General features: G+C 45.6%; 2 protein-coding genes across 2 annotated transcripts; one reads left to right on the forward strand and one right to left on the reverse strand.

The window, feature by feature from the left end:
• The first annotated feature begins 217 nt into the window (after positions 1-217).
• WDR73 (WD repeat domain 73) lies at positions 218-23,022 on the forward strand. Its single transcript, XM_070944001.1, has 8 exons — positions 218-330; positions 9,517-9,584; positions 11,027-11,115; positions 13,220-13,308; positions 17,088-17,155; positions 18,900-19,064; positions 20,622-20,993; positions 22,530-23,022. The coding sequence occupies exons 1-8, from the start codon at positions 218-220 to the stop codon at positions 22,769-22,771; spliced, it is 1,206 nt and encodes a 401-aa protein (XP_070800102.1). The 3' UTR covers positions 22,772-23,022.
• On the reverse strand, positions 5,244-7,030 carry LOC139316411 (transmembrane and coiled-coil domain-containing protein 5B-like). Its single transcript, XM_070943123.1, has 2 exons — positions 6,861-7,030; positions 5,244-6,168 (listed from the first exon to the last, which is right to left on the reverse strand). Exons 1-2 carry the CDS (start codon positions 7,028-7,030, stop codon positions 5,244-5,246), a joined length of 1,095 nt encoding a protein of 364 aa, XP_070799224.1.
• Positions 23,023-23,768: the final 746 nt, after the last annotated feature.

The raw sequence follows: 23,768 nt of genomic DNA on the forward strand, positions 1-23,768 counted from the left end.
CGAAGAAGTCACTTTTTGACAGTCTCGGTTAATGTTGGCCCAGGACCGGATCGCAAACCCCCATCGTCCACAGCCCAACGCGCAAGCGACCCCTGCATGGCCGGGACGGGCTCTCTGCAGACCCCGCCTGGCCACGCCTGCAAGGACCAGCGAGGGAGGGGGGGTTGGAGAGAGGGGGGCGGAGCTTGAGTCCCCGCCCCGGAATTCCCCGGAAGAGATGACGTCACTCGTTTCTCCAAAGGCTCACATGGCCGCAGCTGCTTCCGCGGCGGCGATGGAGGAAGAGGAGGAAGAAGAAGAGGAAGCATGGTTGATGGACTCCCTGAGACTGTGAGTCGCCCTTCCTTGGCCCCGGATGGGAGAATGCAACTTCCGTCCTCCCCAGCCGATTGCGCTCCCCCACCTGCTCCAGCGCGATGGGAGTTGCACCTCGTAGACTCTGCGCTGGAGAGGCTTTTGCAACCCTTTGCATCTTTGCCTGAGGAGGGAGGGGCTCTTGGGGGACGGTGAAGCCTGCCCCTCCCGCCTCTCCTCCTCCCCACCGACTTCAATCCCTCATTTTAGCCAAGCGGGGTTTTCTTTTCCAAACTCAAGCAATCTTGGATCCCTTGAGGAGCCGTTCCATGGGCAATCCTGAGAAAGAACAGGCTGGTGGGGTGAGGGTGGGAGTGGGGGGGATGTCTGTTGCTGGCTTTACCATTGCATTAATCGTTGCAGTATTGTTGGATTTAGAATTTATGTATTTGTCAAACATGTACAAGATAACAGGTATAAGTATAAACATGGACATGAGCATAGGAAATGAGTCAGGGATAAAATCCAGCAGGTTCTGATAGGTTCTGGAGATCCGGTAGCGGAAATTTTGAACAGTTCGGAAAATCGGCAAATACCACCTCTGGCTGGCTCCAGAGTAGGGTGGGAGTGGAGATTTTGCAGTATCCTTCCCCTGGAGTGGAGTGGGAATGGAGATTTTGCCGTATCCTTCCCCAGGAGTGGGGTGGGAATGGAGACTTTGCAGTATCCTTTCCCAGGAGTGGGGTGGGAATGGAGATTTTGCAGTATCCTTCCCCAGGAGTGGGGTGGGAATGGAGACTTTGCAGTATCTTTCCCCAGGAGTGGGGTAGGAATGGAGATTTTGCAGTATCCTTCCCCAGGAGTGGGGTGGGAATGAGGATTTTGCAGTATCCTTCCCCTGCCACGCCCACCAAGCCACCCCTACAGAACCAGTAGTAAAAAAATATGGATTTCACGACTGAAATGAGTACAAATAAATGGGGACAGTAGGACAGGGTGCAGGAGACTAAAGCACTGTTATTAACAGTGCTGTTCTTAACATCAGCTGCCTGCAATTACTGCAAGTTCAAATCTCAGCAGGCTCAAGGTTGACTCAGCCTTCCATCCTTTCTAAGGTAGGTAAAATGAGGACCCAGATTGTGGGGGCAATAAGCTGACTTTGTATAAAATATACAAAAGTATGAAGGCTATTGCTTAACGCATTGTAAGCCGCCCTGAGTCTCCGGAGAAGGGCGGCATATAAATCAAATCAAAAAAATCCCCAAAAAAATGGTAGGCACGCTGGTGCGCTTATGCACGCCCCCTTTACGGTCCTCTTAGGAATGGTGTCCACGGTAGACAGTTTAAGGTTGAAGCTGTGAGGGTTAGAGCAGTGGTCCCCAACCCCTGGTCCGCGGACCGGTGCCGGGCCGTGGAGTACCTGGCACCGGGCCGCGCAGCGGCCGGAGGACATGAACGCTGCAGCGCAAAGGCTCCTGGGCCGTGCGCAAAAGCTCCTGGGCCGTGCGCAAAAGCTCCTGGGCCGTGTGCAAAAGCTCCTGGGCCATGCGCAAAGGCTCCAGGGAAGAGAGCCCCGCGCAGGTACGCACGTGTGGCCCAAAGCCCCCATCCCTGCGCGCGCTCAGCGGGCCACGGTAAAATTATCAAAGGCTGATTGGTCCGCGGCGATAAAAAGGTTGGGGACCACTGGGTTAGAGGATGTAACAACCGAGTCAGGTAGTGAAAAGTGATTTATTCTATTCGGTAATATGTATTGATTTACTTTTCTAAACGTTTAAGCTTAGTAATACTTAATTTTTGCCTTGGAACAATTATAATGCTAAACAAGCAAGGCAAAAAGGCAATAGCTGTGTATAACCATGATGATAATGATAATCCTATTCATTCAATCAAATCCTGTCTATGCACCAGTTGTATTACGAGACCGCCTTCTGCCACCAGTAGCCTCTCACTGGCCAGTACGGTCCCATAAAGAGGGGCTCCTCAGGGTGCCGTCAGTCAAACAGTGTCGACTGGCGGCCCCCAGGGGGAGAGCCTTCTCTGTGGGGGCACTGCCATTTGGAACGAGCTTCCCCCGGAGATACGGAGGATCCCGGATTTATGCACTTTCCGCCGTGCCCTCAAGACCTTTTTATTTCAGCAGGCTGGCCTGGCCTAACTTCCTTTTAATTGTTAATTTTAAATTTGTTTTAAAACAATAGGGCTGTTTTAATTTGTATGGGCCAAATTATTTAATGTGCCTTTACATTGTTTTTTAAATTTTGTATTATGTGTGTTTTATCCTTTGGCTGTTCACTGCCCTGAGTCCTTCGGGAGTAGGGCGGTATATAAATCCAAAATAAAGTAAAATAAAGTAAAAGTATAACAACAAGTATAACAACTATTGCATTGCTTGCAAATTTGGCTGTTTAAATGGACAAGCTGCTTAATTAATAAATAAATATCTCCAAAAGAAACCATAAAATTTGACAGTAAGGATATATATTGCATAAAATATATGCAATGTATGTTATCTTCCAACATCAGATGACCATTTTCATCCTCCTGATAACAGATCATCCTACAAGATAACAGATATAGGTATAAACATGGACATGAACACAGGAAATGAGTACAAATAAATGGGGACAGTAGGACAGGGACGATAGGCACACTGGTGCGCTTATGCACGCCCCCTTTATGGAACTCTTAGGAATGGGATGAGGTCCATGGTAGACAGTTTAAGGTTAAGCTGTGAGGGTTTAGAGGATGTAACAACGGAGTCAGGTAGTGAAAAGTGATTTATTCTATTCGGTAATATGTATTGATTTACTCTTCTAAACATTTAAGCTTAGTAATACTTAATTTTTTGCCTTGGAACAATTATAATGCTAAACAAGCAAGGCAAAAAGGCAATAGCTGTGTATAACCATGATGATAATGATAATCCTATTCATTCAATCAAATCCTGTCTCTGCACCAGTTGTATAACAACAAGTATAACAACTATTGCATTGCTTGCAAATTTGGCTGTTTAAATGGACAAGCTGATTAATTAATAAATATCTCCAAAAGAAACCATAAAATTTGACGGTAAGGCTCAACAATTCCATCAGTTCAGAAAATGAATAAAGCTATGTTACTTAACCATGTGAGTTATTGGATAACAGCTGATTAAAGGATGGAAAACTCTATAAACTATTTAAAAACCTGACATCCTGTACGCAGGGCTGGAAGTCTTATGAATATCTACCCTTAAAACACATTATCCAGAATATGTAAAAAAAAAAAAAAAAAAAACCCTACAGCCATTTGTACAGTCAAATGTCCAAAACGGAAAGGTGACTCAGATTATTGTGGATGAGAGCATCAAACGTGAATTGAACCTTGAAATAGATGGAGCTTTGATTACACTGCCATCTTGATTTTTTTTTTAACCATGCCCTGCAGATATTTCTGATTGCCAGGGTGGATATTGGCAAGGATTTCCAGGTCAGATCAGTACAGAGATTGAACCAGACCTGCTAAATTTCTCTAAATATCTAGTCCCCATTAAAACTGGTATCTCGCAAAATTCCATTTCAACTATAAATGATGTTGTCAGCTGCCACTTTATGATTGTGTGTGCTTCGCTATGATTCAGTGACAGACTGCCACGAACTCTGGGGAATGGAGAAATGTAGCAGAGAAAGCTTGGGGGGAAACGAAAGTAAGTGCTGTATCTTCTCCAGATGCTGCTTCAAGGTCAATTGGCATACCAGTTGCATACCAAACTGTGCCTGGACCCTCCATTAGGAAAACATCTTGCCTGAACCTCATTTGTTGCCTAGGGATAAGTAATGGGATGTAGCTAATGTGGGGAAAAGTTGAATTTAGGGATTTTGACGTGCGATTCTCAGATCTGGCTTTGCATTACTGCGATACGTTTGACTCAGCAGCAAAATCCACTTACCTTCGCTACTGGTTCAGGAATGGGAGCGTACGGAAGCACGTGCGTGCACCTCTTCTGCGCATGTGCAGAGGGTCAAAAACAGGACGTAATGACGTCCTGGCGGGTGGGGAGAGCCTCCCACCGCTGACGCTACTGGTTCGCGCGAGCCAGATAGACCCAGCCGGATTTCACCACTGGCTTGACTTCTAATAAAACTATATACCCTTCTCAACAAATGGAGCCAAGGATTATTTCCATTTAAGAGTTTAAGCTGGGGCAGGTCTGACAGATATGGAGTTGCCGGCAGATTAAAAAAGCAGGACACAAAACAAATAAGGCACATCCTTCACGATCAACCAAAGTCTTCAGCATGCAACAGAGCATACTAGAAGAGAACGAGCAAGGGCTAGCAGCACGTCGTGCCTTCATTCAACTGGACAAAAAGGAAGAAGAGCTTTTGTTCTAACCGGATCCTATGAGAACCAGGTTTGCTCGCCAGGACTTGCTCTTGAGCATATTTTCTGCCCTGCTAAGAAAGTTGCACAAGGAAAACATGCAGGATTCATTATTATTTTTTTTATTTTTGACTTCCTTTAACTAATCAAAAGCTAATAGAAGGAAATGAAACAATAGAAAAAAGCAGAGTCATTTATTTTTTATTTATTTTTTATTTGATTTATATGCCGCCCTTCGGAGACTCAGGGCGGCTTACAATGCGTTAAGCAATAGCCTTCATACTTTTGTATATTTATACAAAGTCAGCTTATTGCCCCCACAAACTGGGTCCTCATTTCACCTACCTTAGAAAGGATGGAAGGCTGAGTCAACCTTGAGCCTTGGAGAGATTCGAACCAGCAGTAAATTGCAGGCAGCTGTGTTAATAACAGGGTGCGTAGACCACTGTACTATCAAGGTTTTTTTTTTTTTATATACAACTATAAATAGATACATACACATGCACACACACACATATATATACATATATAAGGGTTCAATATGAGGGTTCTTCAAATATACAACGCAGGATTCCTTTTGCTTGTCAAAACGGTAAAAGGGCATCATTTCTCCAGTCGAGATAAGGGGAGAAATGGTGGACAAGTCTGTCAATGCTCTGGTCACTCAGGAGCACCAAAAGTGTGTCAGAGATGAACAGCGGATTTAAAAAGTGTGTGTACGCCAAGACAAGGCCAAGGAATAGAGAGCAGCCAAACAAGAACATCATCAGAATTTTGGCTGCCGCCCATAACCAATGCAGAACCTTCCTTTCCTTTGACTTGTCCCCCATCAGCCTGGTCTCCACTTGTTCGTGCATCAGGGTGCCCGTTGGCAACTGGTTTTCCTGGTCCAGCCTCACCAAGGAGGCCTGCTGCACACAGAGGTCCTGTTGGTTCTGCAGGTCTTTGATGCGCTTCCTCCTGTTTTCTCTGACTGCCTGAAGATTTGTGACTTTCTCCTTCAGTTGGCTGGAATGGATCCTCTCCACGTGGTAGCTGTGCTCCATCTTAGCCAGTTTATCCTCCAGGTTACGCAGGTACTTTTGAACCTCCGACGGAAGGTTCCGCATCTCCTTGAGGTTATCCTCTTGGGCAGGCTTGTCGTCTCTGAAGAGGGCCACCTGGCTGGTGACGGCGTGCATTTCCTGGTTGAGGTCTTCGTTGGCTTTCACCAAAGACTTGTTCTGCAGTGCTAAATCTTGGATCACCGTGTTGGCCTGCTCCAACCTTTCTCTGATGTCCTCCACAGTTATCTGCAAGTGTTCTATGGTGGACTTAAGGTAATCCATTGTGTTCCGGAGAGATTTCTGCTGCTCTTTGATGCATTCCTTGTCTTTGAGGAACATCTTGTTCTCAGAGTCCAAGCAGGCTAAAGTCCCCCTCAGTTCTTCTATCTGGAGACGGAGACTTTTTTGGGTTGCTGAGATGTCATCCAGGGGTTCTGTCTGCTTCCGAGTTGTTTTCAGGATGCTGGGTTGTTTGAGAAATGGAGAGACACAATCACACCCTCTCCTCAGTCCTGGGGGTGGGGGTGGGGGTGAATATGCTAAACTGCTTTGATGCATTCCCTTTCTCTCTTTCTTTCAGCCCTATCCACCTCATAGAGTTGTTGTGGTGGGGAAAATTGGAAGAGGAAGAAGAATTAGATCAGGGTGTCAAACTCAGTTTCATTGAGGGACGCATTAGGAGTATGGTTTACCTTGGGGTGGGGGGGCGTGCAGGCATGGGTGGCTGGGTGGGTGTGGCCAACTGAGTGGGCATGGCCAGCTTGATGCCACTCACTGGGCGTAGCTGACTGGGTGGGTGTGGCCAGCTTGATACCACTCCCCAAACTGCTGGCTTGTTAGGGTAGACCAGGCCAAAGCCACGCAGGCCCAATGTTTCCTCTTTGCAGTGAGTAGATTGAGTAGATTGAGTTTGTAATTTTTTGAACTTTGGTGATAAAGGTAATGGGCCATGTTGTTGAAAACAGTTTCAATTTCTAAAGATAAATTTACATTAGTAGATAAAGACAAAGAATGATTAGTTTCAATATTTAAATCATTAGAGTTTACAGTAATAGAAGGCTGAAATGAGTTACTGTCAGCAGAGATAGGTAATTGAACGTCAGATTGCTGATTGGAGTCGTTTGGTGTGAGAGAAGATGTTGCAGATGATTCAACGATAGGAGGAATAATGGAGGTGATGGTTGTAGTTTGATTTGGAAGAGCTGCTGCAACGGCGTCGGCTGCTGTAGAAGGTAGGTTGGCTTTTGATGCAAAAGCTGCAAAAATCGTGTGAATTTGTTGTTTGGACGGGGCATCTGTAGTGTTGGAGGCGGCAGCGGCGGCATCTTTGGCGATAAGGGGGGAGTGAGGCGGCGGCTGCAAAGACTGAAAAGGATCTTTTTACATTGGAAACAATATTGGTATCAGTAGAAATATATGCAGCTGCTGCAGCTGCAGCGGTATAGATGGGGAGGTCAATAGAAAAGTTCTGAAAATTTAAAAAAAAAATTGGGAGGATTCGAACTCGGTGCTCTGGATGAAGAAGGTAGGGAATCAGTCTGAATATCTCCAGTTGTGGGGTGGGTAGTAGGATGTATGGGGGTAAGGGGGTGGTTGAGACCTTGTGGTCTGAAGTGGTAGACGTCATTTTGTTTAAAGTGTGGTCATATAAATTGTCGGCCATTTTGTGGAGCGCGTGGTGGAGTGTGGGGGGCGGCCATTTTGTGGGCCATTTTTGAAGCCATGCTTTCGGGGAAGGTGGAAGCCATATTGGAAGCAACAAAGCCAATAGGTGGGGAGGGAGGATTTTTAATAAAATGGGTGTTTAAAAGGTCAGTCTGGGAATCTATGGGTTGAAGCAAAAAATTGTCGCTTACCAGGTCTGGTGAGGTTGAAAGGGTGTCCAACAGTTCAAGAGTCCTTTGAGGAGTCCAGCCTGCATTTAGCAGGCCTGTCGCATGTAAAGCTTGATATAAATGCTGTTTTGGAGAAGCTTGAGAAAATAAAAGTTGGTCTGAAGTTATAGGGTTGGAACAGACAAGGGATTCAGAAGGTTGAAGTCCTTGATGATAGTCATACGATATGATAGTCATTTCACCTACCTTTGAAAGGATGGAAGGCTGAGTCAACCTTGAGCCTGGTGAGATTTGAACTTGCAGTAATTGCAAGCAGCAGTTGTTAATAACAGTGCTTTAGTCCGCTGTACTACAGGCTCTTTATACAGTTTTGGTCACCTCACTATAAAAAAGATGTTAACACTCTAGACAAAGTGCAGAGAAGAGCAACCAGGATGATTAGGGGACTGGAGGCTAAAACATACGGTGAACGGTTGCAGGCACTGGGCATGGCTAGTCCAGTGAAGAGAAGGACCAGCAGAGACATGATAGCAATCTTCCAATATTTGAGGGGCTGCCACAGAGAGGAGGGGGTCAAGCTATTTTCCAAAGCACCCGAAGATCAGACAAGGAATAATGGATGGAAACTGGTCAAGGAGAGATTCAACCTGGAAATGAGAAATTTTCTGACCTTGAGAGCCATCAACCAATGGAACAGAAATTGCCTTCAGAAATTGTGAGAGCTTCATCACTGGAATCTTTCAAGAAGAGACTGGACTGCCATCTGTCAGAAATGGTATAGGGCAGTGATGGCTAATCTTTTTGCCGTCACGTGCCAAAAGCGGGGGCAGTACGGGGGGGCCACATGCCCGTCTGCCCACAGCCATAATTCAGTGCGCCCTGCCCCCCTGCGCTACCCCCGCTTTTAGCCCGCGATGGCCTGGGGAGGGCGATAACGGCCTTCCCCACCCCTCCCGGAGGCCCTCCAGAGGCTGGAAACATCCTGTTTTCCAACTTCCTATGGGCCCGGAAGGCTCGAAAATCACGTGGCCGGCACGCGCATGCACGCTGAAGCTGAGCTAGAGCAATGCTCGTGTGTCCACCGTGCCATAGGTCCGCCATCACGGGTATAGGGTCTCCTGCTTGGCAGGGGGTTGGACTAGATGACTTACAAGGTCCCTTCCAACTCTGTTAATCTGTTAACAGGGATGCTGTTATGGCTGTAAATTTGAGGACTGGTCATAAGTGCCTTTGTTAGTGCCATTCTCATTTTAAAGAGTTGTAATTAATTTAATTTAATTTAATTAATTCAATTTATATGCCGCCCCTCTCCGAAGACTCAGGGCGGCTCCCAATACATTTTAAAAAATTATTATAAAAAACATTTAAAAATTAAAAACATTAAAAACTCATTCACGCCATTCATGGCTGGATCTCGCCAGATCACAAGAGCGAGATCAACGGCCCCAGGCTTGCCGGAAGAGCCAGGTCTTCACCGCTTTTCGGAAGGCCAATAGGGAGGGGATGGTCCGGCCCTCAAGAGGTAACTGGTTCCAGAGAGCTGGGGCTGCCACAGAGAAGGCCCTCCCCCGCGGGCCCACCAGCCGGCATTGTTTAGCTGACAGGACCTGGAGGAGACCAACTCTGTGGGATCTTACCAGTCGCTGGGAGCTATGCAGCAGAAGGCGGTCTCGAAGATACCCTGGCCCTGACCCATGTAGGGCTTTAAAGGTAATAACCAACACCTTGTAAGCCAAGGACTACATATAATTATCTCCCAACCATGGCTCTTGGGTGCTTCATCCCCTGATGGCCTTGCTTATTATTGCGCTCTTCAGACAACCCCAAGGTTTGCAGATTCAGGCGACACTCCCCCTATTTTGGCCTTAAGATGGAGCATTGCTGCCTTCATTGGGACACTAGAGTGGGGCAGACCATTGACCTATTCCTTTCCCCTTCTTGAATGTGCCCTCCCTCTCCCCATTCATCTTGCTTAGATACAACGACCTGCATCTCTTTGAACTCCCCGGGCCCACCAGAGTCATCGAATGGACAGGAGACCAACGTGAGTGACCGTTCATTGCCTTTCAAAGTTTGACTTGGATGAGTTGGGGGCAGCTGCGGTGGGGAGGGTCTCCTGAGGAGGGTTTTTTTTCCCCTGGGCTCCACATTTCCATGCCATGGAGAAGGATCGTGATTTCCTCTAGGACAACCATCAGCCTCTCTGGTAGAGCAGATGAGGAAACCAAATTTGTGGGAAGGCTGAGTTGAATGTCGATGAAGATTCTCAGTCATCCAGGCCAGGGGTGGGCAAATGTGGCTCTTTTACAACCTGTGGACTTCAACTCCCAGAATTCCTGAGACAGACAATTCCTGAGTCAGCCAAGCTGACTCAGGAATTCTGGGAGTTGAAGTCCACAGGTTGTAAAAGAGCCACATTTGCCCACCCCTGATCCAGGCCATAGTTGTCCCAAAGGTGCATTTTTTTCAAGAGGCCAACTGGACTTTCTGGTTTTTTTTTTTTAAGACGTTTCGCTTCTCATCCAAGAAGCTTCCTCAGCTCCCCACCATCCAGTCAGAACTGAAGAAGCTTCTTGGATGAGAAGCAAAACGTCTTCAAAGAAAAACCAGAACGTCCAATGGCCTCTTGAAAAAAATGCACCTTTGGGAAGTCTAAGTTGAAAATAATTGCTCCAATGGGTTAGGTAGGGAGAGGGCTTAGAAAAAAATGTGGGTTCTCAGTAAATACAGGTAGTCCTCAACGTATAACCCAAAATTGGATCCAGAATGATTGTTGCTAACAAGGTATTGTTAAGTGAGTTGCACCCAATTTTATGAACTTTTTTTTTTGCCCTGGCTGTTAAATGTAATCCCTGTATTGTTCATTGAGTTATGCAGTTGTTAAATGAATTTGGCTTCGCCCACTTGCATAGCTGACTGGCTGGGAATGTGAGGACTTTTTCAGTGCTGTTGTGACTTCGAATGGTTGCTAAATGAATGTTTGTAAATTGAGGATTACCTATAGCCGTGATGGCGAACCTATGGCACGCGTGCCACAGGTGGCACGCGGAGCCATATCTGTCAGCACGCGAATGTTGCCCTAGCTTAGCTCCAGTGTGCATGCGTACGCCAGCCAGCTGATTTTTGGGCCTTTCGGGCCCACCGGAAATCGGGAAACGGGCTGTTTCTGGCCTCTGGGGTGGGGGAGGCTGTTTTGGCCCTCCCCAGGCTCCTAGAAAGCCTCTGGAGCCTGGGGAGGGCAGAAAACAGGCCTACAAGGCCCACTGTGCCACCATGGGCCAAAAGTGGTGGGAGCGGGGGGGGTCGTGTGTGCATGCACGGGGGCGGGTACATTGAATTATGGGTGTGGGCACGCGCACACTCAACCCCCCGCACTCCCCCCCCCGCTTTTGGCACGCAACGGCAAAAAGGTTAGCTATCACTGACCTATAATATGGCTGTTTGCCTGTTTGCAACACTGAGATTGATTGTGATGTTTCTCTCCAGGCATTTTTGTCGCTGGATACGAGAATGGGAGCAGGAACGAAATTCTGCAGCTGCTGCTGCCTCCGAGGCTGCTCGCAAAACAGAATAAGGTAAAGTAGAGATCACAGTGGCAAGGTTGTTTGCAAGATGGTGGCTCTCCGGGGCAAAAGTGTCCTGTGGAACTCACCTCCACTAGATGTAGGGACTGCTGTTAACTAAGCTGTTCCCTTAGATGGCTTTTGAGGGAGATTGGATAAATTCACCCAGGATAGAGAACCCAATATCTGGATTTGCATTACAAGGCGGTCCTCGGCTTACGACCGCAATGGAGCCCCAAATTTCTGTGGTTGTCAGGATAGTTATTAAGTGAGTTTTGCCCCTTTTTATGATGTTTCTTGCCACGGTGGTTAAGTGAATCACTGCAGTTAAGTAACAAGGTTGTTAAGTGAGTCTCGCTTCCCCCTTGATTTTGCTTGTCAAAAGGTTGCAACGGGGATCACGTGACCTTAGGACACAGCGACGGACGTAAGTATGAACCGGTTGCCAAGCATTTGAATTTTGATCCCATGATCATGGGGAATGCTACAAAGGTGTTAAGTGTGCAAAATGGTTGTAAGTCACCTTTTTCGGTGCCATTGTAAGTTTGAACGGTCACTAAAGGAATTGTTGTAAATCGAGGACTACCTGTATATAGGAAGTATAAGAAGACAGAAGCACCACCACAAGCTTAGCTGCATCCCAGAGCCTCTTGCCTGCCCTGACCCTCTCCAAATCTGAGGATTACAACTCCCTTCATGCTGAATGGTTATTGGTCCAGTGTATAGCCCAGGGTAGATATAATAGTCCTCATGGTCATGTGATCAAAATTTGGGCACTTGACAGTGTGGTATTTATGACAGTTGCATAACTGTCCATATGATTTCTGTTTGCAACCTTCCCAACTGGTCTCTGACAAGCAATGTCCGTGGGGGAAGCCAGATCCACTTAACCCGCAGGTGAGTCACTTAACAATGCAGTGCTTCACTTGACCATGGCAAGAAACGTAAAATCAAACGTGACTCGCTTGTCAACCCGCTTGCTTGAATACAAAGAGTATAAATTATGGTTGATTTTAAATTTTGATATGGATTTTAAATTGACAAATTTTAAACTATGGGCCAAATTTAATTATTTTAAATTTATTTTTAATTGTACTTTATGTATAAATGTTTTCTTTTGGCTGTTCACCGCCCTGAGTCCGAAAGGAGAAGGGCGGTATAGAAATTTGAATAATAAATAAATAAATAAATAAATAAATAAATCAGGGATGAAGTCCAGCAGGTTCTGGAGAACCGGTAATGGAAATTTTGAGCACTTCGGAGAACCAGCAAATACCACCTCTGGCTGGCCCCAAAGTGGGGGGGGAATGGAGATTTTGCAATATCCTCCCCCCTGGAGTGGGGAGGGAATGGGGATTTTGCAATATCCTTCCCCTGGAGTGGGGTGGGAATGGAGATTTTGCGGTATCCTACCCCCTGGAGTGGGGTGGGAATGGAGATTTTGCAGTATCCTTCCCCCAGGAGTGGGGAGAAATGGAGATTTTGCAGTATCCTCCCCCCTGGAGTGGAGTGAGAACGGAGATTTTGCAATATCCTACCCCCAGGAGTGGGGAGGGAATGGGGATTTTGCAATATCCTTCCCCTGGAGTGGGGTGGGAATGGAGATTTTGCAGTATCCTTCCCCTGCCACACCCACCAAGCCACGCCCACAGAACCGGTAGTAAAAAAAAATGGATTTTACACTGGTTTAAATCCATCCATTCCCCCACCATTCAGTTAGAACCAAAGAAGCGTCTTTTCTGAGAAGCGAAACGTTTTCAGGAAAAAAGCCATGCAAATCCTGTTGCCTTTTGGAAAAGCACCTTTGGGACAACCTTGCTTAGCAACAGCAGTTCTGCTCTCAGTTGTGGTCATAAGTCAAGGATTGCCTGTACTCAACCGTCCCAGTGATCCAAGGTTGTCTCTGCTTCTCTTTTCCACAATCAGCTGAATGCTACCAGGGAGCTGGGCACTAGCCAGTAAGATCAGCAGGGAACAGGCAGTGCAGATGTTACCTTTTCCCTTTATTTTTTTGTTTTAAAATAGTTGTGGCCAATGTTATTTTGCTGTTCTGGTCTGTTTTATTTTCTTTCAATATGACGAGTGGATCCTTGGATTTTTGTTTTTGTTTTTGCAGGGCTTATGTCCGGAGAGAGATTTCAAGGTTGAAAGGGGTGGAATCTGTGATCGGCCCATCTACAGACTCAAACATGTCCCGGGAACCAGGTAGGAGGTTAAAAGCCTTGTTGAGGACATAAGTTGAGTTAGGAAGGCCTAAAAGGAGAAGCAAAAACTATATTTAAAGGAAACATTACTGGCCCATTGACAGCCGACTGGAGCACTAATCTGGGCCAGAGATGTGGTGTTCTTGTCTTTATAATTTTTTTAATCAGTGCTTTTTATTAGTTCATAATATAAAATACAGAAGCAAATAATAGGAAACATAGGAGAGTGAAAAGGGAAGAGAAAAGTGTAAAGAAGGGAAAAAGAAAGAAAAGGCATTGACTTCTGACTCCCTTTGGTGCAGGAGAATAAGTGACGTTGAACCAGTGGTGAAATCAAAATTGTTTTTACTACCGGTTCTGTGGGCATGGCTTGGTGGGCGTGGTGTGGCTTGGTGGGCATGGCAGGGGAAGGATACTGCAAAATCTCTATTCCCACCCCACTCCTGGGGGAAGAATATTGCAAAATCCCCATTCCCACCCCACTCTGGGGCCAGCCAGAGGTGGTATTTGCCGGTTCTCCGAACTACTCAAAATTTCCACTACCGGTTCTCCAGAACATGTCAGAACCTCCTGGATTTTACCCCTGCGTTGAACATCAACTTCTTACTTTTACATAGTAGTATAAACTAGTCAAGGGTGGCTCAGCGGCTAAGACTCTGAGCTTGTAGATAGAAAGGTTGGCAGTTCAGCGGTTCCAATCCCTAGTGCTACGTAACTGGGTGAGCTCCTGTTACTTGTCCCAGCTTCTTCCTACCTAGCAGTTCGAAAGCACGTAAAAAATGCAAGTAGAAAAATAGGGACCACCTTTGATGGGAAGGTAACAGTGTTCTGTGCGCCTTTGGTGTTTAGTCATGCCGGCCACATGACCACGGAGACGTCTTCGGACAGCGCTGGCTCTTCGGCTTTGAAACAGAGATGAGCACCGCCCCCTAGAGTCAGGAACGACTAGCACATATGTGCGAGGGGAACCTTTATCTTTACCTTTATAAACTAGCAATTTCTGTAACAACACATCTAATCAGTAAAACCCAAAATCAAAGTTTCATTTTTTCCCACCTCAAGCACAAAATCCAGAAGCGGTTTCCAAGTAGAAACAAAAGTATTTGTGTTTTTATTTTCTTTGATCAAGCGGTTAATTTAGCCACATATACCGCTTCACAGTGCTTTTACAGCCCTTTCTAAGCGGTTTACAGAATCAGCCTATTGCCCCCAACAATCTGGGTCCTCATTTTATCCACTACGGAAGGACGAAAGGCTGAGTCAACCTGGAGCCTGGTGAGATTCGAACTGCCAAATTGCAGGCAGCCGGCAGTTAGCAGAAGTAGCCTGCAGTACTGCATTCTAACCACTGCACCACTGCAGGTCTCATTAGGACAGGGGTGGGCAAATGTGGCCCTTTTACAACCTGTGGACTTCAACTCCCAGAATTCCTGAGACAGCTATCTCAGGAATTCTGGGAGTTGAAGTCCACAGGTTGTAAAAGGGCCACATTTGTCCACCCCTGCATTAGGATACTAATGTACAATCAAACAGAGACCCGAAAAACCAACAATCAAGGCTCTCTATAGTATTTATTTAACACTGTGCACTGTAGGAACTCCTACAGACAAAAGAATGCACTCATATTGATATATTTCAGAAAAGGAGGAGAAAATGAAACACTCACACATATACATACCGTATTTCCCTGAAAATAAGACAGGATCTTATTTTCTTTTGACCCCCGAAATAAGCTTTTATCACCTCATGGCTGCGGCTGGTCATCAGCTGTTCACCCCTGAGGCCGTGCACACGCTTCCAGCCATGCTTCCCAGGACTCTGCACCATGCCGTCACTGCGGCCACACTGCAGTGACCGGATGTCCCGTCACTGCCATCGCCTCCCTCTTCTTCACTAATGGCTTTTGCGGCGGCCATTAGCGTGACAGAAGGGGCGTGGTGGTTAGGGTTGCGGGAATGGCCATTAGGTAAGGGCGTGATGTGTGTGGGGGGCATTTCCCCGTCTCCCTGCCCCCCGGCCTCGCCTCCTCACCTTGTGTTGTTTGCAGGGCAAGCAATCAGAGGAAATGGCGGGGACCGGCTGCGCAGGCATTTAAATATTTTTGGGGAGGGCTTATTTTCAGGGGAGGGCTTATTTTAGTGCATGCGCTCAAAAGCCTGATTGGGCTTATTATCTGGGGAGTTCTTATTTTCAGGGAAACAGGGTAGGTAATAGATGATGTAAGCATGAACATTTATAATCAGCAAGCCTAAAGTTACAGGTAAATAACAGTTCATTTAGTGACCGAGGTTCAGGGGTGAAATGCTCCCGGTTCAGACCGGATCGCCCAATCCGGTAGCGATGGCGGCGGGTGGTTCAGAGAACAGGTAGTAAAAATCCCTCCCCACCCCCATGCCCAGCTGAGCCACGCAATCATCAGAGGTTTTTTATTTTATTTTTAAAAGCATTTTTTCTACAATCTCTTCGGCCGAAAAAATGCTTTTAAAAGTAAAAAGAAAGCCTCTGCCGATCAGGCAAGTCAGCTGGGATTGTCAGAGGTTTTTAAAAGCATTTTTTTACAACCTCTTCAGCCAACCTCTGACTTGGCCACGCCTACTCAGTCATATTACCCCACCACCACCAAGCTACACCCACAGAACCGGTAGTAACAAATTTTACATTTCACCACTGCCGAGGTTACAACGGCAATAAAAAAGGTGATTTAGGATTGTTTTTCACACATACAACTGTTGCAGCCTCCTCATGATCACGTGATTAAAATTCAGATGCTTGGCAATTGACTCGTATTTATGACGGTTGCAGTGTCCTAGGGTCATGGTTGAGCACCTTTTGCTACCTTCTGAAAAGCAAAGGCAGTGAGGAAGCCAGATTCACTTAACAACCTGCGTTACTAACTGAACAACAGCAGTGATTCACTTAACAACTGTGGCAAGAAAGGTTGCAAAATGGGGGGGGGGAAATTCACTTAACAAATGTTTTCATTTAGCAACAGAAATTTTGGTTTCAGTTGTGGTTGTAAGATGAGGACTATCTGTGCTTCCCCAGCCTTCTGCTGTTACTAATCTGAAGCAAGAGTTGTAGTCTTCATAAAAAGAAACATTGCCATAGAAGTTTTGATAAAGCGTACAGAGAAATAAGGACTCCAAGGTTACCTCAGTTACCGCAAATTCTTTCTGTGTGTCTTATCTGTTTTCCCTCATACTCATCCTGGTTCAAGGATACCTAGCATGAATCTCCATGGCCCTCTGTGAATTCAATAGACACCATGTCAAATCTTTCTGGGGCCTCTTCAGAAGGTCACCAAATTCTCATGTTTCATGGGATGGAAGTGAGTCATTATAAAACAGATAAGTTGCTTTCCCACTGTTTTCTGAACTCAAAGCTCAGGTTAATCTGAAATCATTGCCACGTTCACATGTTTCTGAATAATATTGGCCCTAGTGACTCTCTGCCGCGTCATTGCCTTTGGAATTCATTGCCACAAGATCTGAGGATTGTTAAAGCTTGGATGGCTTTGAGAGATGTGGAACCAAGGAAAACCTACGTTGGATCTTAGTAGGCTGGTGTGTTTTATTGTGTTCTCATCAACATCCTGACCCGCCAATTCGGTTTAGCCTTGTTTATAGCAGCGTTTCTCAACCTCACAAACTTTTAAGATGGGTAGACTTCCAACTTCCAGAATTTTGGGAGTTGAAGTCCACCCATCTTAAAGTGGGTCTTTTGTGTTATGGAGAAGGAATTATTTTCACTGCTCTGTTTCTTCTTGATTTGTGCTTTCAGCTTGTTGGTAACCAGTGGGCCACCGGACAGCATGCTGCAAATTTGGCGAATCGAAGCAGATGAAACAGGTGTGCGTCCAAGAAACTACTCCACTTCCCAACTGGGTTTCAACTTTGGGATGGCCAGACCCCACTCACAGTTTGCAGGGACAAGGACGAAAAAGTTTTCTTGCTCCCAAAATTTAATTAGTTGCTCTTCTAAAGAAGACACTCCGAGTCCTTTTCCATAAAGTAAATTCCTCACAATTGTTAGCATAAACCAGTGTTAGAAACTCGAAAATGAGTGGACTTCAAGTCCCAGAATTCCCCAGTTAACTATGAGACACACTGGCACAAACAATGCTAATTCTGTGAATTTTGAAGGAATATCTGGGTTGGTGAAATTGAATGAAAGCTACCTTTCAAAAAAAAAAAAAACCCTTCCTGAAAGAAATTTTACAGATTAACAGAGTTGGAAGGGACAACCTCCCGTTCTGTTTTGATGATACAGAGGTTTGATGATGTTCGTACATTTCTGACATCTTTGCCATCCTTTGAAGACACACGCACACAAAACAGAAATTGCTTTTCCTCTTACCTTCCTCTTATAATTCTTGACTTAGAGACAAAGGTGCAGCTCACCAGTGCTCAGAAGCTGGCACTTTTCTCTTCTTCTTTTTTAAAATAAATTTTATTTATATATTTTCTCTTTGTATACAATATGTGCTTAATGAACAGCGTACTGTCTGAGTCAGTTTGTTTACATAACTCCTAGTTTCTTCCTCTATTATCTAACCATTGGTAAAACAAGTCCCAAGTTCGAAAATATTCAGTGCCTTTTGTTTTATCTTCAGTGTTAGTCTATTCATTTCTTCACAGTCTAGTATTTTTTAAATTATTTCTTCTGTGGGTATTTCCTCGTTTTTCCAGTATTGCACAAATACAATCCTTGCTGCTGTCAAAATATGTAAAATTAAATATACATTCCCTTTATCATATTTCTCTGGTAATATGCCTAAGAAAAATAATTCTGGTTTATAATCTGTATGCTGCCTTAACAATTTTTCTAACCACGTATGTATTTTCTTCCAAAAATTTTTGGTTTTGGACATGTCCACCACATGTGATAATATGTACCCGGAGTTTGATTACATTTCCAACATTTAGTGGACATGTTTTTAAACATTTTGGCTAATCTGACCGGTGGTAAGTGCCACCTATAAAACATTTTGTACAGGTTTTCCTTATATGTAGTGCCAGAGGTTGGCACTTTTCTTGATGCTTTCAGCCAGGCACCCAGTAGAATACCCAGGAGAAAAAGGCTGAGCTACAATTTCTAAAAGGAGAGAATTTGGAGAAAAGCTACGCTTTGGAAACTACAGGCAGTTTTTAACTTACAATTGTTTGTTTAGCGACTATTCAAAGTTTCAGTGGCACTGAAAAAAGTGATCTACAACCACTCCTTGCAGTTATGACCATTGCAGCATCCCCAAAGTCACGTGATCCAAATTTGGATGCTTGGCAGCTGGTGTGTATTTATAACAGTTTATGGTATCCCAGGGTAACGTGATTGCCATTTTATGACTTTGCCAGACAGCTTTCGACAAATAAAGTCAATGGATTTGCTTAATGATCACGTGATTTGCTTAACAATTGCAGTGATTCGTTTAACAACCATTGCAAAAATTATGATAAAATTGAGCGTGTCTTACTGAACAACTACTTTACTGAACAAAGGAAGTTCAGATCCCAATTGTGTTCGTAAGTCGAGGACTACTTATAACGGAAATGAAGTCTTGTGGAAATCTTTATTTCTTCCTCTCCCCCACTCTAGATGTGATTAAGCTGCTGAGTGTCATCTCTCCCACAAAGACAGAAGATACTTCCTGGTCCAAAATTGCAACCAGCTGTGCCAAACCGGCCTGCGTCCTCCACGGGCAAAGAATCTGCAATCTCCAAAAGACGGAAATTGAATCGGAGAAAAGTCCTTGGGTGGCTGGTAGGCAGTTTGTTTGGAAACCCTCTTCAAAATCCTTGCATAGGAAGAGAGCTTCCCAAAGGGTTAGAAATAGAGAGAGATACTGGTTTTTTTTTCCTATTTCTGCTCCTCATTTTAATAATAATAATAATAATAATAATAATAATAATAATAATAATAATAATAATAATAATAATAATAATAGCTGTCATTGTATGTATATACACAGTATACCCATACAACAAAATTCACTTAACACCCAAAGACCAGGTCCAACACACATAACAATCCCCAAACACACCCCCACCCACCACAAATTCCCCACCCCTAAACCACCCAAACATCCACACAACAGACCAAGTAATACTATCCAACAGCTCACTGATGGTGGCCCTTTAGTTCATTGTTGAGTGCAATTATAGCTCTGGGATAAAAACTATTCAGAAAACGTGTGGTCCGAGTTTTAATTGTTCTGTATCTTCTGCCAGAAGGCAACAGTCCAAAAAGATTGTAAGCAGGATGGGAAGAGTCTCTGAGAATGTTATGCAACTTCCTCAAACAGTGAGATTCGAAGATGTCGCCCAGGGCTGGTAGCTGAAGTCTGATGATATTCTGGGCAGTTTTAATGAATCTCTGTAGAGCTTTTCTGTCCGCTACAGAGCTGCTCCCATACCATGCAAGAATGCCGTACGTCAGGACACTCTCAATGGTGCTGCGATAGTAGGACAGAAGTAGATGCTGAGATAGATTTATCTTCCTGAGCATTCTCAGGAAGTACAGCCTCTTCTGTGCCTTCTTCACAAGCATGTCAGCATTCATAGTCCATGAGAGGTCCTCCGAGATATAAATGCTTTTTGATCTCAAATTAAAGTCAAAGAAACAGGAAGGGGATTTATAAATGTGTGATTTATAGATTTGTTTATTTATTTGATTCTTATCCCACCTTTATTACTTTATACTTAACTCATGAGAACTAACTTTCTTTCTCCTATTTTCCTCACAACAATCCTTTGGGGTGGATTGGGCTGAGAGAGAGTGACTAGGCCAAATCATCCATCCGACTTTTCTGCCTAAGGCAGGACTAGAACCAGAGGGGGTATTCAGCCAGTTTGGACCATTTGCCCGAACTGGTAGCAGAATTGGGCCTACCCGCCCTGGCATTATGCCATCCTACTTAGGCACGTTTTTGAGGTCGGGCATGCGCGGAAGGTGCGCATGCAAGCATACCACTTATGCGGAAGGCAGGCGCACGAACTGGGCACGCACACGCACAAAGCGGGGCAAACCAGTAGTAATATAATGAGAAACGCTGACTAGAACTCAGAGTCTCCTGGTGATTGCCCCAAAGACATCCAGCCAGTTTTCTCACCTAATGTGGAACTTGAATTCACAGCCTCCTGGTGATTGCCCCAAAGTCACCCAGCTGGCTTTCATGCCTAAAGAGAGACTAGAACCCATCGTCTCCTCATGATTGGCTCAAAGTTACCTTTTTTGGGAAGGCATCATGTGAACTCCAGTTTCTCGTGGAAGAATTCTCTCTCACAACCCAACTCAATTCTTTCTTCTTTCCTCCTCCAGCCTCTGCCAGCCCTGATAAAATTGCCAGTCTGGACTTCTTGGATGAAGCCACCGCTGTGGCGTGTGGTACCAAAGGGCAGCTATTCCTTGTGGATTTCCGGCAACAGCAGGGGATTCTGGGAACTCTCGAGGAGGCTCGGACCCCTTGGGCCCAGGCAGAGGGGCTGAGCTGGTGTGCAGGAGTCGGCTCTAAAGAGACGCCACTGATTGCCCGTCTCTCCTCGGGTGGCCTCGTTGTGTTGACGGACATCAGACACCCTTCCAGCCCCCTGAAAGTGGCCCAATGCTGCGTTCCCATCCCTAATCTCTGTGGGACAGAGTTCCTGTCCATCAGCTTGGCTCCTGTACTAGCCGACAGCCTGGCGGTGTCAGGTAAGCCGTGATGGTTCTTAATCTTTGCAATGCCGATTGCTGCCATAATCCTTATGGAGTTGCATCAGGGTGAAATTCAGCCGGTTCTATCCGGTTCAGGTGAACTGGTAGCGGCGGCTGCGGGAGGCTCCGCCCACACACGTGGACGTCATGATGTCGCTTTTTTACGACATTTTAAGCTTCTGCGCATTTGCAGAAGGCTTTGCGCATGCGTGGACGACTGAGCTGCAAGGGTGGTTGGTATGCAAAGGGTAAAAGGCCACCCCAAGGAGCAACCTATATGAAAATCAGGCACAATTTGCAGAGGGGCTCAGCTGGGTCATGTCACCTGTGGGTCACAACTTCCTTCCCCTGTTGTCCCCATAAGAACAACTCTATGAGGTGGGTTGGACTGGGAGAGAGGGACTGGTCCAAGATCACCCAACTGGCTTTCATGCCTAAAGTGGGACTATAATTCCCAGCCTCCTGGTAATTGGTCCAAAGTCCACCTGGCTTTCATGCCTAATGCAGAACTAGAAGTCACTGTCTCCTGGTTTCTAAGCCAGCACCTTAAACCACGGGGGTCAAACTCGCGGCATCATGTTGCCATCACATGATGTTTCACGACGATTTTTCCTTCGCGTAGCTGGGGTGGGTATGACCTATGTATGATGCATCCGGCCCACAGGCCGCCATTTTAACACCTCTGCCTTAACCAATAGATCAAATGCTGCCTTCTCTTGCTTTTTTTCCATAACCTGGGTTGGGACTTTGGGTTTAATAAAGAACCCATTTTTTCCACACTATTTTTCACTTATGTGCCACCCCCAGCTTCAACCCACTTCTCTGTCTCTCCTGCACCCTTCCAATAAAGCATTTGACCCAGCTTGCTGGGGGGCAATAGGCTGACTCTGTACACCTCTTAGAGAGGGCTGTAAAGCACTGTGATGTGGTATGTACCTTATTTTTCGGAGTATAAGACGCACTTTCCCCCCAAAAAAGGGGGTGAAAATTTGGGTGTGTCTTATACATAAAATGTAGCCCCGCCCACCAGTGGTGAAATCCATTTTTTTTTCTGTGGGCGTGGTTTGGTGGACGTGATATGGTTTGGTGGGCGTGGCTTGGTGGGCCTGGCAGGGGAAGGATACTGCAAAATCCCCATTCCCTCCCCACTCCTGGGGGAAGGATATTGCAAAACCTCCATTCCCACCCCACTGTGGGGCCAGCCAGAGGTGGTATTTGCCTGTTCTCCAAATTACCCAAAATTTCTGCTACTGGTTCTCCAAATTGCTCAAAATTTCTGCTACCGGTTCTCCAGAACCTCCTGGATTTCACCCCTGCCGCCCACCCACCGGCCCCCACCCTTCTGCTCCGCCCCCTCTCAAACGGAGCTTTTGGTGGCTGCAAATGCAGCCTCTCAAGCAGAATTTTTTTTTTCTTCTTATTTTCCTTCCCCCAAAATAAGGTGCGTCTTATAATTCGGAGCGTCTTATACTCTTAAAAATATGGTAAGTCTAAGTGCTGTTGCTATTTACTTGCATTTCTCATTTCTTCAAGGTTTTGACGCGACCGTTCAGGTCTACAACACACAGGACTGGGACTCCTCAGGGCAGGAAGCCAAGCCGGTGTTCATTCACAAAGGACACATCTTCAGCACCCCAGGCAAGGATGGGGGCAGTCCGATGGTCACCACCCACACTTGGCACCCTTGGAAGCCCCAGACATTACTCTCGGCTGCAAGCGATGGATCGCTACACGTGTGGGACTGGTCTGACCCTCGAGCAAGCGAGCCAGTTTGACACCCTCCGGCCCCCCTCCCTTGGAGACTGCCCTCTGAGATCCCCTGCAATCTCCACCCTTCATAGCACATCCTGGAGTCTCTGGATATAATGATATTTGTGAATAACCTTGGGAAACAGAAAGAAGAGCTGTAGACTAACCGACAGTCAGATAAAAGGTAGTTGAGCCTGCAGCAGGAATGAGGCTGTGCAAAGCATCTCAAAAGGGACCCTCTCTAGTTTCATGGACTGTAAAAGCGAGGGGGGGGGGGTGTTTCAGGGATGTTGTTATCTTGCAAGATGGTTTTAATGTAACCTAGAAAGAAAGAAAGGAAGGAAGGAAGGAAAGAAAGAAAGAAAGAAAGAAAGAAAGAGAAAGAAAGAAAGAAAGAAAGAAAGAAAGAAAGAAAGAAAGAAAGAAAGAAAGAAAGAAAGAAAGAAAGAAAGAAAGAAAGAAAGAAAGAAAGAAAGAAAGAAAATATTTCTGGGTACGCCTCTTATTTGGAGTACCTTGCAAAGCTGACCTCAGTCTTGCAGGTCTAAAAGTACAACAATCCCTGTCCCACCCCTCTTTACAGTCCAAGAAATTAGGGAGGGTCAAAATAGATCAAGAGGGCTCAAAGAGGCCATCTATGTCAAAATTGAACAGCCTTCTCTTAACAGAGGGGGAGGGAAATGACATCATCAATCTACAACACAGTCCTTTCAACAGTTCCAAGAAGGCTTCACACCCATTAGCACCACTCAGGTGACCTTAGCAACTCGCTGAAAGGATGCAAATGACCAGCTGTCTGCCAGGAGTATAAATCCTTCCATTCCCCACCATCCAGTCAGAGCTGAAGAAGCTTCTTGGGTGAGAAGCGAAACATCTTCAAAGAAAAACCAAGGAAGTCCAGTTATCTGTTGAAAAAAAAACACCTTTGGGACATTCAGTTTGAGATAGCTAAGATTCCCCAAATTTAACTGGTACTATAAGCAGATAGGTTCTCTTGCAAATGATTTCATCGAGTGAATTGGA

This window comes from Pituophis catenifer, unplaced genomic scaffold (genome assembly GCF_029215685.1).
Source record: "Pituophis catenifer annectens isolate HBS135680 unplaced genomic scaffold, rPitCat1.0.hap2 SCAF_4, whole genome shotgun sequence".
Taxonomy (NCBI): domain Eukaryota; kingdom Metazoa; phylum Chordata; class Lepidosauria; order Squamata; family Colubridae; genus Pituophis; species Pituophis catenifer.

Coding starts and splice junctions, on each gene's coding strand:
- WDR73 (XM_070944001.1), top strand. CDS start 218: ATGACGTCACTCGTTTCTCCAAAGGCTCACATGGCCGCAGCTGCTTCC. Junction 331..9,516: donor TTGATGGACTCCCTGAGACT/GTGAGTCGCCCT, acceptor CATCTTGCTTAG/ATACAACGACCTGCATCTCT. Junction 20,994..22,529: donor CGACAGCCTGGCGGTGTCAG/GTAAGCCGTGAT, acceptor CATTTCTTCAAG/GTTTTGACGCGACCGTTCAG.
- LOC139316411 (XM_070943123.1), bottom strand. CDS start 7,030: ATGCCGCCGCTGCCGCCTCCAACACTACAGATGCCCCGTCCAAACAAC. Junction 6,169..6,860: donor CCTCCATTATTCCTCCTATC/GTTGAATCATCT, acceptor CAAACAACCCAG/CATCCTGAAAACAACTCGGA.